The sequence below is a fragment of the Camelus dromedarius genome, chromosome X (genome assembly GCF_036321535.1).
Source record: "Camelus dromedarius isolate mCamDro1 chromosome X, mCamDro1.pat, whole genome shotgun sequence".
NCBI lineage: Eukaryota > Metazoa > Chordata > Mammalia > Artiodactyla > Camelidae > Camelus > Camelus dromedarius.
Window position 1 is genome coordinate 105013174 of NC_087472.1, and position 12864 is coordinate 105026037.

Sequence of the window (12864 nt, forward strand, 5' to 3'; positions counted from 1 at the left end):
GGGTTTGTGAACATGAACCAACGCAGTCAATTCTATGGAAACAATATGATGCGATATTTGCTTCTGGAACTTTCGGCCTGCCCACTCAAGGAGTGCAGTATGACCAGGCTGTACTAGAAGGTCCTTCATATCGTGGTGACTATGGGGGCCCTTGGGCAAGGCAGGCTACCCTGCGGAATCTCAGTTTCCTTGTCTGCAAAGTCGGAGCTGGGGCTGGAGGAATCCAGGTGACTTCCAGCTTTGCTTGGGATACCGCGACCTCAGCAGGATTTACAGCTCCTGCCCTCTCCTGTCCTTTGCGATAATCTCTGATGCAGGGTGACCCTGGGCCATCACACTCCCTTGTGCCGAGGCGGGCTGCTCGGCAGTGGTTCTCCACCAGATTGGACCCATACCCTCTTACAACAAGCTGTCCACAGCACCCGCTTCCCTACCCTTCCATTAAATCCACAGACAATATAACCTACCTTCATATACCTTCCCACTTCCCCCCAAAAACTGGCATACTGCTCTAATAGTCATATACAAAGTAGTAAGATGAAAGCAATTCTTCCCAAAATATATTTCAGCATGTACACAGTCAAGCGTGACCGCGCTAGAAGCATCCTGCCCTCTACCAATTAGAAATTTTGTTTAAAGGCTCCATGATCAAATACATTTGGAAAGTTTTGGATGAAACAAAATCCAGTATTTCCCAGAATATCTCAGAGACTTACACAAACTGCCCATTGCTAAGTTACAGGGGAGAATTTGGTACCCAGCATCTTCCCCAATCAGAAGACCATGCAAGCCATTCTCAAGGGCTGTTTCATACAACTAGTACTGAGGATGTGTTTGAGAAACATTTTCCTACGTCAACTGTGGGTTATATCCAATCATGAGGGACATGACAGCCCTGTGAGCTGTCCCTTCCCAAGGCTGAGTGTTCCTGGGTCTAGGAACACAATCAGAACAGAAGCTCACTGACCAGCATCCCTGGCCTCTACCCACTACCTTCTAGTAGCACCTCCCTGCCCCGCCCCCAATGATCTGACAACAAAAAAAGTCTCCAGATGTTGTCAAGCATCATCTAGGGGGCAAAATCACCCCCAGCTGAGAACCACTTATTTAGTAACACAAAACGGATTTAAATACACATGCAATATACAACAGTTGTGACAAGGCATATTAGTGGTCCCAGTGGCATGGGAAGGCCATCTTTCCTGTCTCTGGCCCTGAGGTGGGACCTACACATTTATAGGATCTGGGTTGCTTTCAATGCAAACATATTTCACATATTTCTCTTCCCAAGTCTGCGGTTTCTACAATAAGAGCTCAGTAAGTAGTAGCTCAGAGCAAGTTACTCTGTCTTGCTGGGAAACTTCTGAAGGGAAAGCATGGCCATCAATTCCTCTTCATGACTCAGGAGGCCCTCTGAGTAAATAAGTCATCTGTGGGATCCTGAACTGATGCCCCTCTTGGGTTTGGGATTGGGATCAGGATCAGGACACGGAAGGTAAGGAATCAACATTTGGTGCTTCTGGGGCCTCTAAGAGTGAGAAGTGACTGAGTTGAACTCAGTCAGCCTATGTCCCCACTCACACACCTGATCAGAGAAGGCGACACTGGTTGAATGTCCCAAGGATGGCATCACCCGAACCAGGCCAGGACAGTGGCCGCTCCTGACAGCTCAGAGAAACAATTTCAGATGATCTATCAAGTTAACTTCATAAAACAGAAAAAGCCGAATGCAAATATCCTCTGAATAATTATAATCACACATCTGAGAAGCTGGACCCCCGCAGCTCTCTCATGAATGGGTGGTCTCCACTTGAGCAGTTAAAAAACAGAGCTTGGGTTTCTTAACACATGTGAGCTTATTTCCAACCACAAGGGATCTGAACTCTGCATCTCCCACAGGAAGCAGTATGCTGGTAAGAGCCAAGAGCCCACCAGGGCCCCCAGACTCAAGATCTGAGGCTCGTTCATCAGATACTAGCATTAATATGTATATCTAAGAACAGAAAGAACATTTTCCTGAAGTTCACCTTTATTTCAATTACCTAATTTCCTGCGATAGATGCAAAATTACTCTAATTCATACTGATCTAGATTTAACCTTCATGTGGCCAACAGATGTGGCAGTGGATTAAAAAATATTTTTCTAAAATAAAACATGGCAGTGAGACTGTTGCTAGCCCTCCATGGCGGGCACTGCCTTAGAACTCGGAAACATCCAGTCCGTGAGTTTACAAACTTTCAGAATTGAGGTTTGGATACGCCGAGGTTCTAGACATTGATTGGCCCTTCTGTCTGCTAAGTAACAGACCACCAGTGGTATGGAAGCCATATGATGAAAGAACACAACTGCCGTCTCCTTCTGGAGAGGGTCCACCCAGGCAAGTTGCAGCAGGTAGCATGTTATCCAAATTCTAGAAGCTCAGACAGTCTCAGGCAAACGGCTTTATTTCAGGACACAAACTCAATTATTGAGAATTGCAGTAGGAAGGCTATTTCTCTGTTTTGACATATGGCCAAATTTCTTAATAAAAGTAACTTTTATGAATAAAATGCCATTTGCAGCAACATGGATGGACTGAAGATTGTCATTCTAAGTGGAGTAAGTCAGAAAGAGAAAGAAAAATACCATATGATATTGCTTATATGTGGAATCTTAAAAAAGACACAAATGAATTTATTTCTAAAACAGAAAACAGACTCACGGACATAGAGAACAAACTTATGGTTACCAGGGGGTGGAAAGGGATAAATTGGGAATTTGAAATTTGCAAATTTGCAGCTCTTGGGGAGTGATGGAATGTTAGCTATCTTGACTGTGGTGGTGGTTTCACTGGTATACACATCTATCAAAATTCATCAAATTGTACATCTGAAATTTGTGTTTACTGTGCAGGAATTATGGAAAAAACAAAAGTAACTTTTATCTTTTTTTGTCCTTTTTTTGGTCATTCTGCATCTTCTCAATGGCTGGTGTTCAGGTTCTTTGCTTTCTTTGCTTTCAAACTAGGTGACCTCATTGGAAAATAAACGAGATTATTTCTTTCTTTCACTTAAAATCTATCAGTATTTTCTCACTGTACATATCGTAAAATCTGAAGGCCATGAAACTGATACAAGTAAAGTTACATACTACAGAATATAAGAATTGATATAGAATGTATAATACATTTTTTCTTATTGTAATATAGTCAGTTTACAATGTTGTGTCAATTTCTGGTATACAGCATAAAATACATATAGAGAACAGCAAGAGATTTAAAACAGTCTAAATGTTGATTGATAAGTAACTAGTTAATAAACTATTGTACATTCACACAATAGAATGCTATTCATCCATAAAAAAAATGAAGAAGCTCTTGATATGTCCATATGTTAAGAACACCAAGCCAGAACTCCCACTTTTCCCCCTCAAAATTGAAGCACTCACTCCCTCAGCTGCTGGAAATGTTGACAAGTGACACTTTAGAGCTGAGTTCCCCTGTGGAGATTGTCCAGATTGTCTCCACTTCCCTGCCCTTCCTTTATTTTGAAGTCCCCAACAGCCTGGTCACTATCCTTTCCACTATGTTAAAATTCTTCTCTGTCATGTTAAGGTAATTAACACTGTCTGCAGAAACAACCTCCAGTTCTCAGGGGCTTAGCATAATAAACATTTATTTCTTGCCCCATCATAGTTCAGGGCAGGACAAAAATCTCTTCTTGCTGAAAGGAGCCAAGACAGTCTATGGATGCTGTAAGAGCAGGATGGGTAGGTGAGATTTTCCAATGCCAATCTGGTCTCGGGAGTATTCTGAGTGAAGGACACAAGTAAGGGCAGAGACAGTGTGCAGATGAGCTTGGCTGAAACAGAGGGTAGGTATCAGAAGGAAGCAAGAAGCAAGAGATAGGCCTAAAGAAAAAGAAGGCCTGTTTGGGAGGATCTTTTGAGTTACACAGCTTTGACCTTATTCTACAGGCCCTGGAGAGCCACTGAAGATTTTTGATCAGAGTGAGTATCAAACATTTCCTGAGCACTTACTATATGCCACTTTTTCTGGATACTTGGATTACATCAGGGAATAGAAGAGGTAAAGAGCCTTGTGTTCAAGTAAGTTACATTACGGGAGAGGGAAAAGACATACAAGAATAAGCATAATAATATGTAAATTATGTATTATTTTAGAAGGTGGTAAGTGCTATGGGAAAAAGGAAATAAGAGTAGGTAAAGAGGAATCAGGATTCGGGAGAGGCAGGGCAAGAGAACAGGCACAGATTGCAATATTAAATACAGAGGTCAGGGTAGACCTCATTGGGTAAGTGAGATTTCAGAAAAGATTTGAAGGAGGTGAGGGAATTAACCAAGTCGCTATCTGGGGGAGGAACTGTATTAACTACTGCTGGAAACAAATTACCCCCAACCTTAGAAGCTTAAAACAACAATAAACACTTATCATCTCATAGTTCTCATAGGTCAGGAATTCAGAAACAGCTTAACTGACTCAGGACATCTCCCAAGGATGCAGTCAAGAGGTTAGCTGGGACTGCAGTCATGTGAAAACTTGACTAGAGAAGGAGGACTCACTTCTAAGGGGGCTCACCCACATGGCTGGCTGTTGGCAGGAGGCCTCAGTTCCTCATTATCTGGGCCCCTTCACAGGGCTGCTTGAGTGTCCTCATAATGGTGGCTGGCTTCCCCCCAGAGCCAGTGATCCCAGAGAGGACAAGACAGAAGTCACAATGTCTCTTATGAACTAGCCTCAGAAGTTACAGGCCCATAACTACTGCAATATCCAACTGGGTACACATGTCGGCTCTATTCATCACGGGAGAGGACTACAAAAGGGCATGAATACCAGAAGGAGAGATTCACTGGGGGCCGTCTTGGAGGCTGGTTACCACAGGAATATTCTAAGTGAGAGGAAACAGCCGGAACAAAAGTTCTATGGCAGGACTGTGTGCAAGAGCAAGACAATTGGTGTAGCTGGAGAAGACTGAGTTGGGACGATATAGGTGAGGAACTTAAGAGAGGTAACATAAGGCTTTGTAGGCTGTTGTGAAGACTTTGAAAGTGAAGGGACAGAAAAAGATATTCTATGCAAACAGAAACCAAGAGAAAACTGGGGTGGCTATACTTATATCAGAAAAAGCAGACTTTGAGACAAAGACTGTAATTAGAGACAAAGAAGGTCATTATATAATGATATACAGGTCAATTCAACAGAAGGATATAACATCTGTAAATATTTATGCACTCAACACAGAAGCACTTAAATATATAAAGCAATTATTAACAGAACTGAAGGGAGAAATAGACAGCAATACACTAATAGTAGGGAACTTTAATACCTCATTTTCATCAATGGATAAATCATCCACACAGAAAATCAATAAGGAAACATTGGCCTTAAATGACTCATCAGATCAGATGGACTTAACAGACAGACATATGTGAACATTCCATCCAAAAGCAAAAGGATACACATTCTTCTCAAGTGCACATGGAACATTCTCCAGGATAGATCATGTTAGATCACAAAACAAAGCTTAATCAATTTAAGAAGTTGAAAACATATCAAGCATCTTTTCTGACCACAAAGGTATGAAACTAAAAATCAATTACAAGAAGACTGGAAAATTCACAAATATGTGGAGATTAAACAACATGCTTCTAAAACAACCAATGAGTTAAGGAAGAAATCAAGAGAAATTTAAAAACACCTTGAGATAAATGAAAATGAAAACACAACATACCAAAACTTAAGGGGTGTAGCAAAAACAGCTCTAAGAGGGAAGTTCATAGTGATAAACACCTACATCAAGAAATAAGAAAGATTTCAAATAAACAACCTAATTTTACACCTCAATGAATTAGAAAAAGAAGAGCAAATAAAATCCGAAGTTAGTAAAGGGAAATAACAATGATCAGAAATAGAGAAAGAGACTAAAATGACAATAGAAAAGATCAATGAAATGAAGAGCTAGTTTTTTGAAAAAGATAAACAAAACTGACAAATTTTTAGCTAGACTCACCAAGAAAAAAAGGAGGACTCAAAAAATAAAATCAGAAATGAAAGAGGGGATACTAAAACTCATACTGAAGGAATACAAAGGATCATAAGATACTACTATAAACAATTAAATGCCAACAAACTACAAAACCTAGGGGAAATGGATAAATTTTTACAATCTACCAAGACTGAATCATGAAGAAACAGAAAATCTGAACAGATCAATTACTAGTAAGGAGACTGAATCAGTAATCAAAAACTTCCCAATAAACAAATTCCAGGACCAGATGGCTTCACTGGTGAATTATACCCAAACTTCTCATATAAAACAGAATTAATACCAATGTTTCTCAAACTCTTTCAAAAACAGAGGAGAAGGGAATACTTCTAAACTCATTTTATGAGGCCAGCATTGCCCTGATACCAACACCATACAGTAACACCACACAAAAAAAACCAGTCCAGTATCTCTGATGAACAGAGATGCAAAAATCCTCAACAAGGGAGGGAGGGTATAGCTCAAGTGATAGAGCGCATACTTAGCATACACAAGGTCCTGGGTTCTATCTCCAGTACCTCCTATAAAAATTAAATAAGTAAGTAAACCTAATTATCTAACCCCAAAAAATAAAAAAATAGAAAATAATAAAAAATGTTTTTAAGTCCTCAACAAAATATTAGCAAATTGAATTCAACAATACACTGCAAAGATCATACACCATGATCAAGTAAGATTTATAGTGGTGCAAAGACGGTTCAACATCCACAAATCAATCAATGTGATACACTACATTAACAAAATGAAACATAAAAATCACACGATCATCTCAACAGATGCAGGAAAAATATTTGACGAAATTCAACATCCATTTATAACTCCCAATGAAGTAGGTATAGAGAGAACGTACCTCAACATAAATAAGGTCATATATGACAAGCCCACAGCTAACATCATACTCAATGGTGAAAAGCTGAAAGCTTTTCCTCTAAGATCAAGAACAAGACAAGATGTCCACTATCACCACTTTTATTCATTCTAGTATTGGAAGTCCTAGCTAGAAAAACTAGGCAAGAAGAAGAAATAAATGGTATTCAAGTGGGAAAAAAGAAGTAAATGTATCATTTTCAGACGACATGATGTATATATAGAAAACCCTAGAGACTTCACAGAAAAACTGTTAGAACCAATACACAAATTCAGTAAACTTGCAGGATACAAAGTGAACATACAGAAATCTTTTGTGTTTCTGTATACGAATAACAAAGCTATCAGAGAAATTTAGAAAACAATCTCATTTACAACTACATCAAAAAGAGTAAAATATCTAGGAATAAACTTAACCAAAGAGGTGAGACCTGTACGCTGAAAACTCTAAGACACTGATAAAAGCAACTGAAGATGACATAAATAAATGGAAAGATATGCTGTGCTAATGGGTTGGAAGAATACTATTAAAATGTCCACACTATTAGAAGCAATCTTCAGGTTCAACACAATTCCTATCAAAATTCCAAAGGTATTTTTCACAAAAATAGAATAAACAATTCCAAAATTTTTATGGAACCACAGAAGACCCCAAATAGGCAAAGCAGTTTTGAGAAAGATAACAAAAGTGGAGGCATTACACTTTTTGATTTCAAACTATATTGCAAAGCTATAGTAATCTAAACAATATGGTTCTGGCATAAAAAGAGACATATAAATCAATGAAACAGAATACAGAACCCAGAAATAAACCTACAAATATGTGGTCAATTAACTTACAACAAAGGAGTCTAGGATATACAATGAGGAAAGCTCAGTCTCTTTAATAAATAATGCTGGAAAAACTGGACAGCCACATGCAAAAGAATGAAACATGACCACTATTTTACACCACACACAAAAATTAACTCAAAATGAACTAAAGAGTTGACCCTAAGATCAGAAACCATAAAACTCCCAGATAAAAACATAGGTGGTAAGTTCCTTGTCTCAGCAATGAGTTTTTTTGATCTGGCTCCAAAAGCAAAGGCAACAAAAGCAAAAACAAACAGGCGAGACTACATCACACTAAAAAGCTTTTGCTCAGCAAAGGAAACCACTGACAAAATGAGAAGGCAACATCCCGAACAGTAGAAAATATTTGCAAATCATATATCTGATAAGAGGTTAGTATCCAAAATATATAAAGAACTCATATAACTCAACAGCAAAAAACCCCAGATAATTCAATTAAAAAAATAAGTAGAGGATCTGAATAGACATTTTCCCAAAGAAGATATACAAATGGCCAATAGCTGCTGCACATCACTAATCATCAGAGAAATGCAAACCAAAACCAAAATGAGTTATCCATTCTACCAGTGTGAGGTGATATCACCAAAAGGACAAGAAATAAGTATTGGCGAGGATGTGAGGAAAAGGGAACCACTGTGCCCTGCTGGTAGGAATGTAAATCGGTGCAGCTACTATGAAAAAGAGTATAGCGATTCGTCAAAAAATTAAAAACAGAACTACCACATGATCCAGCAATCCCACTTCTGGGTATTCATCCAAAGGAAATGAAAACACTAACTTGGAAAGATATATACACACCTATGTTCACTGTAGCATTAATTACAATAACCAAGACATGCAAGCAACCTAAGTGTCCACTGATGGATGAATACATAAAGACAATTGGATCTATATATATACATATATACACATATATATGCATGTGTATATAACATATATCTTAATATTATTCAGCCATAAAAAAGGAAATCTTGCCATTTATGTCAATAAGGATGGACCTTGAGGGAATTATGCTAAGTGGAATATGTCAGACAGAGAAAGAAAAATACCATACAATTTCACTTATATGTGGAATCGGAAAAAAAAAAACCCCAAAACAAAAAACTGAACTCAGATACAGAGAATAGATTGGTGTTTGCCAGACGCAGGGGGTGGTTGAAATGAGTGAAGGGGAAAAAAGGTACAAACTTCCAGCTACAAAATACGTAAGTCATGAGGATGTAATGTACATACAGCATAGTGACTACAGTTAATAATACTGTGTTGTAGGTATTGGCACAAAAACAGACATATGGATCAATGGAACAGAATAGAGAGCCCAGAAATAAACCCACAGACTTATGGTCAATTAATCTTCGACAAAGGAGGCAAGAATGGAGAAAAGACAGTCTCTTCAACAAGTGGTTCGGAAAGCTGGACAGCTACATGTAAATCAATGAAGTTAGAACACTCCCTCACATCATACACAAAAAAAACTCAAAATGGCTTGAAGATTTAAATATAAGACAAGATACTATAAACCACTTAGAAGAAAACATAGGCAAAACATTTTCTGACATAAATCTTAGCAATGTTCTCCTAGGGCAGTTTACCCAGGCAATAGAAATAAAAGCAAAAATAAACCCCTAGTTAAACTTATAAGCTCTTGTACAGCAAAGGAAATCATAAGCAAAACAAAACGATAACATACAGAATGGGAGAAAATATTTGCAAATGATGTGACTGACAAAGGCTTAATTTCCAGAATATGTAAGCATCTCATACAACTTAATAACAAGAAACCAAACAGTCCAATCCAAGATGGGCACTGTTTACAAGCAATTCTCCAATGAAGACATATGAATGGCCAACAGGCACGTGAAAAAATGCTCAATATCACCAATGATCAGAGAAATGCAAATCAAAACTACAATGAGATATCACCTCACACCAGTCAGAATGACCATCATTCAAAAGTCCACAAACAATAAATGCCGGAGAAGGTGTGGAGAAAAGGGAACCCTCCTGCACTGCTGGTGGGAATGCAGTTTGGTGCAACCATTATGGAAAGCAGTACGGAGATTCCTCTAAAACTAAAAATAGACATGTGATCTTACCATGTGATCCTACCATGTGATCCAGCAATCCCACTCCCGGGCATATATCCAGAGGAAACTCTAAGTCGAAAAGATACACGGACCCCAGTGTTCACAGCAGCACTACATACAATAGCCAAGATATGAAAGCAACCTAAATGTCCATCGACAGACAGATAACTGGATAAACAAGCTGTAGTATATTTACACAATGGAATACTACTCAGCCATAAAAAAGAATAAAATTTGCAGCAACACCAATGGACCTGGAGATTGTCATTCTAAGTGAAGTAAGCCAGAAAGAGAAAGAAAACTACCGTATGATATCACTCATATGTAAAGAAAAAAGAAGACACTTGATGAACTTATTCACAAAACAGAAACAGACTCACAGACATAGTAAACAAACTTATGGTTAATGGGGGGAAAGGGGTGGGAAGGGATAAAGTGAGAGTTCGAGATTTGCAAATACTAACTACTATATATAAAATAGATAAACAACAAGTTTCTTCTGTCTAGCACAGGGAATTACGTTCAATATCTTGTAGTAACCTATAATGAAAAAGAATATGAAAACGAATATACAGATGTAGATGTGTGACTGAAACATTATGCTGTACACCAGAAATCGACACACTGTAAACTGACTATACTTAAAATTAAAAAAAAATCACGATTTGGGTATATATCATAACCTAAACCTTATTAAGAGATCACCTGGTAAGCAGCTTAAGTGAAAGAGAGACTAGCTACTTTTTAAAATATTATTCACTTTTAATCACTAAAGGACGTGAACTTTAGGGAAAAAAAAATAATAGTCTGGTGTATGTTTGAAAATTGCTAAGAGAGTAGATCTTAAAAGTTCTCATGACAAGAAAAAAAACTGTAATTACGTGTGGTAATAGATGTTAAGTAGACTTATTGTGATCATTTCCCAGTATACACAAATTTTGAATCATTATGTTGTACACCTGAAATACGTTGTTATGTCGATGATATCTCAGTAAAATTTGCATATAAAAGACTGCCTTTTATACTATGAGTGAGCTGGAGAGCCACAGAAGAATTTTGAGAAGAATGACATGGACTAACTTTTGTTTTCAAATCTCACTCTTGCTGCTGTGCTGTGACTGTCATCATCAGCATTTCTGAGAAGTAACAAGACCCTGCTCTTTAGGAAGTGCTCCAACTCCGGTCAGGAAATCCATTGGGATGCTAGTACAAGAGTCCAGAGAAACCAATGATCTTCTGTCCTCATGTTAATCAGGACCTGCCCCAGGCAGAGGCAGTGGAAATGGAAAGGGAAATGTAACCAAGAAAGGTGCTATGAAGGACAAACCCCTGATTACCGAGTTGATAATCCAGTGAGATAGAGACCAAGATAAAAAATACCGTCTTTGAGACCTGCAGAGTCTACCTTAAGGAGAAATGTGAGGTCAGTGGAAGGTGCTCTTCTTAAAAGTCAACAACCTAGACCAAGCAGCTGGGACATCCCAACAGAAATTTCCAGGCTTAATTTAAGGTACACAGTATATTAACGCCGAAGACAATAGTTAGTAGGAATCAGGAAAGAGCTGTTAAACCCATCTTCCATCTCACTTTCACACTTCAATTTGACCCAAATTCAAAGCAAGAAACAATTAAATATAAGCAATAGTTCTCTTCATACGTTCTACCACCCACGTGAAAACAATTGCCTTAAATTGAAGGCAGCCCCCACACTCTCACTTACCTCGCACACGTGCAAGTCTCCACGTGGTCCTCCTTGCCTTGTGCACGCACACAGAGAGAGGTAATGATGCCCGGCTGTGGGAACAGTGCAAATAGAGCCAGATCGCTGGGCATTTGTCTTTTTCTGAGTTGCTCTGTTGCTCAAGTACGCAATTTCCGGACACGTTTGGTTAGATTTTGCTAAGAACGGCAGAACCTCTTTCAGAATTACTAAGAGCGGGAAAGGTTTCCGGCGAAGCCTGAGGCAGGCGGTGATTGGTCCGGGAGCAGCCCAAGGAGAGGTCCCGTCTGGGGCGAAGAGGGGCGCTCTGGGGGGCAGGAGAGAGGCGACGTGCACGCTCCATCTCTGCGCGGAAGAACACAGCGAAAGTGGATCGGGGCTCGCCCCATCCTTTTCTCTCTGCCCCTGGCATGGACCGCAGTGCTAGTGACCAACACTTCAACAGTGAGACAGGCTCCCCGTGCGGTGACCCAGTGGCCAGGCTTAACCGATCTGGAGAAAGGTTCTAGAGCTGTCCCTGTGTCCTTGTGCCTTCCAATGGGAAGTGTAGGCTTCTTGGGCTTACCCACTTAAAACGATGTGTCAGAGTCCAGGAGCACACTGGTCCGTGGCTGAGAAATCAAATGCGCGCACGAAACGGAATTAGTGACGTGTCTGCGATCGAATACAAAACGATAGGCCTGATTCTCCCCTCGGAGTAAGCCCTTTACGATGCTTTTCCTGTGGCCACAGCTTGGCGTTTCCAGAAGCAGTCTCTGAGGCAAGGCTGCAAACACAAGCAGCTTGTCTGGGAGGTGATTTCAGGAAGCCGGGCAGTAGAGGAGCAGGACGCCAGCCGCTGGGAAGGGGAGGAAGACGGTAACGGGTGAGGGTTGGTCGGCAGCCTCCGCGGCCAGTGGGGGCGCCACCCCGCGGAGGACCTCGCGGAGCTGGACGTGGGTGGGCTGCCAGTTCGCCTAACCCGGGAGGCCAGGGCGCTGCGATTCCCCTCCGGCCTGTTTGGCTGAATGCTGCTTCCAGAACATTACCTTTTGGCTTGCCGGTGCGGAGACGAAACATCCTCAGGCAACCACAAAAAGAGCCTTCAGGCCGAGAAACGCGGCACTCACCGGAAGCAGCCGTGGGCATGCGCACAGGGCACCGGGCATGCGCAGCAACGCCTCGGCCTCACCCGGTAATAAAAAGCAAACGGGGGCTCCCGCGCACACCTGACACCCACGAGCCCCTCTGCGGGACACTGAGCAGTAGCAGCTCACTCTCGTGTGCTCTCTTCATGGCCCTGGGTGGGAA

The 12864-nt window shown here is 40.5% G+C and overlaps 1 protein-coding gene across 1 annotated transcript in view; it reads right to left on the minus strand.

Moving 5' to 3' along the window:
- Positions 1 to 12614, minus strand: part of EGFL6 (EGF like domain multiple 6) — a 106820-nt gene extending 94206 nt beyond the window's left edge. Inside the window, exon 1 of the mRNA XM_010993699.3 lies at positions 11575 to 12614. Within this exon, the coding sequence (XP_010992001.2) occupies positions 11575 to 11687 (113 nt within the window). The 5' untranslated portion in view covers positions 11688 to 12614. The remainder of the gene's footprint in view (positions 1 to 11574) is intronic.
- Positions 12615 to 12864: the final 250 nt, after the last annotated feature.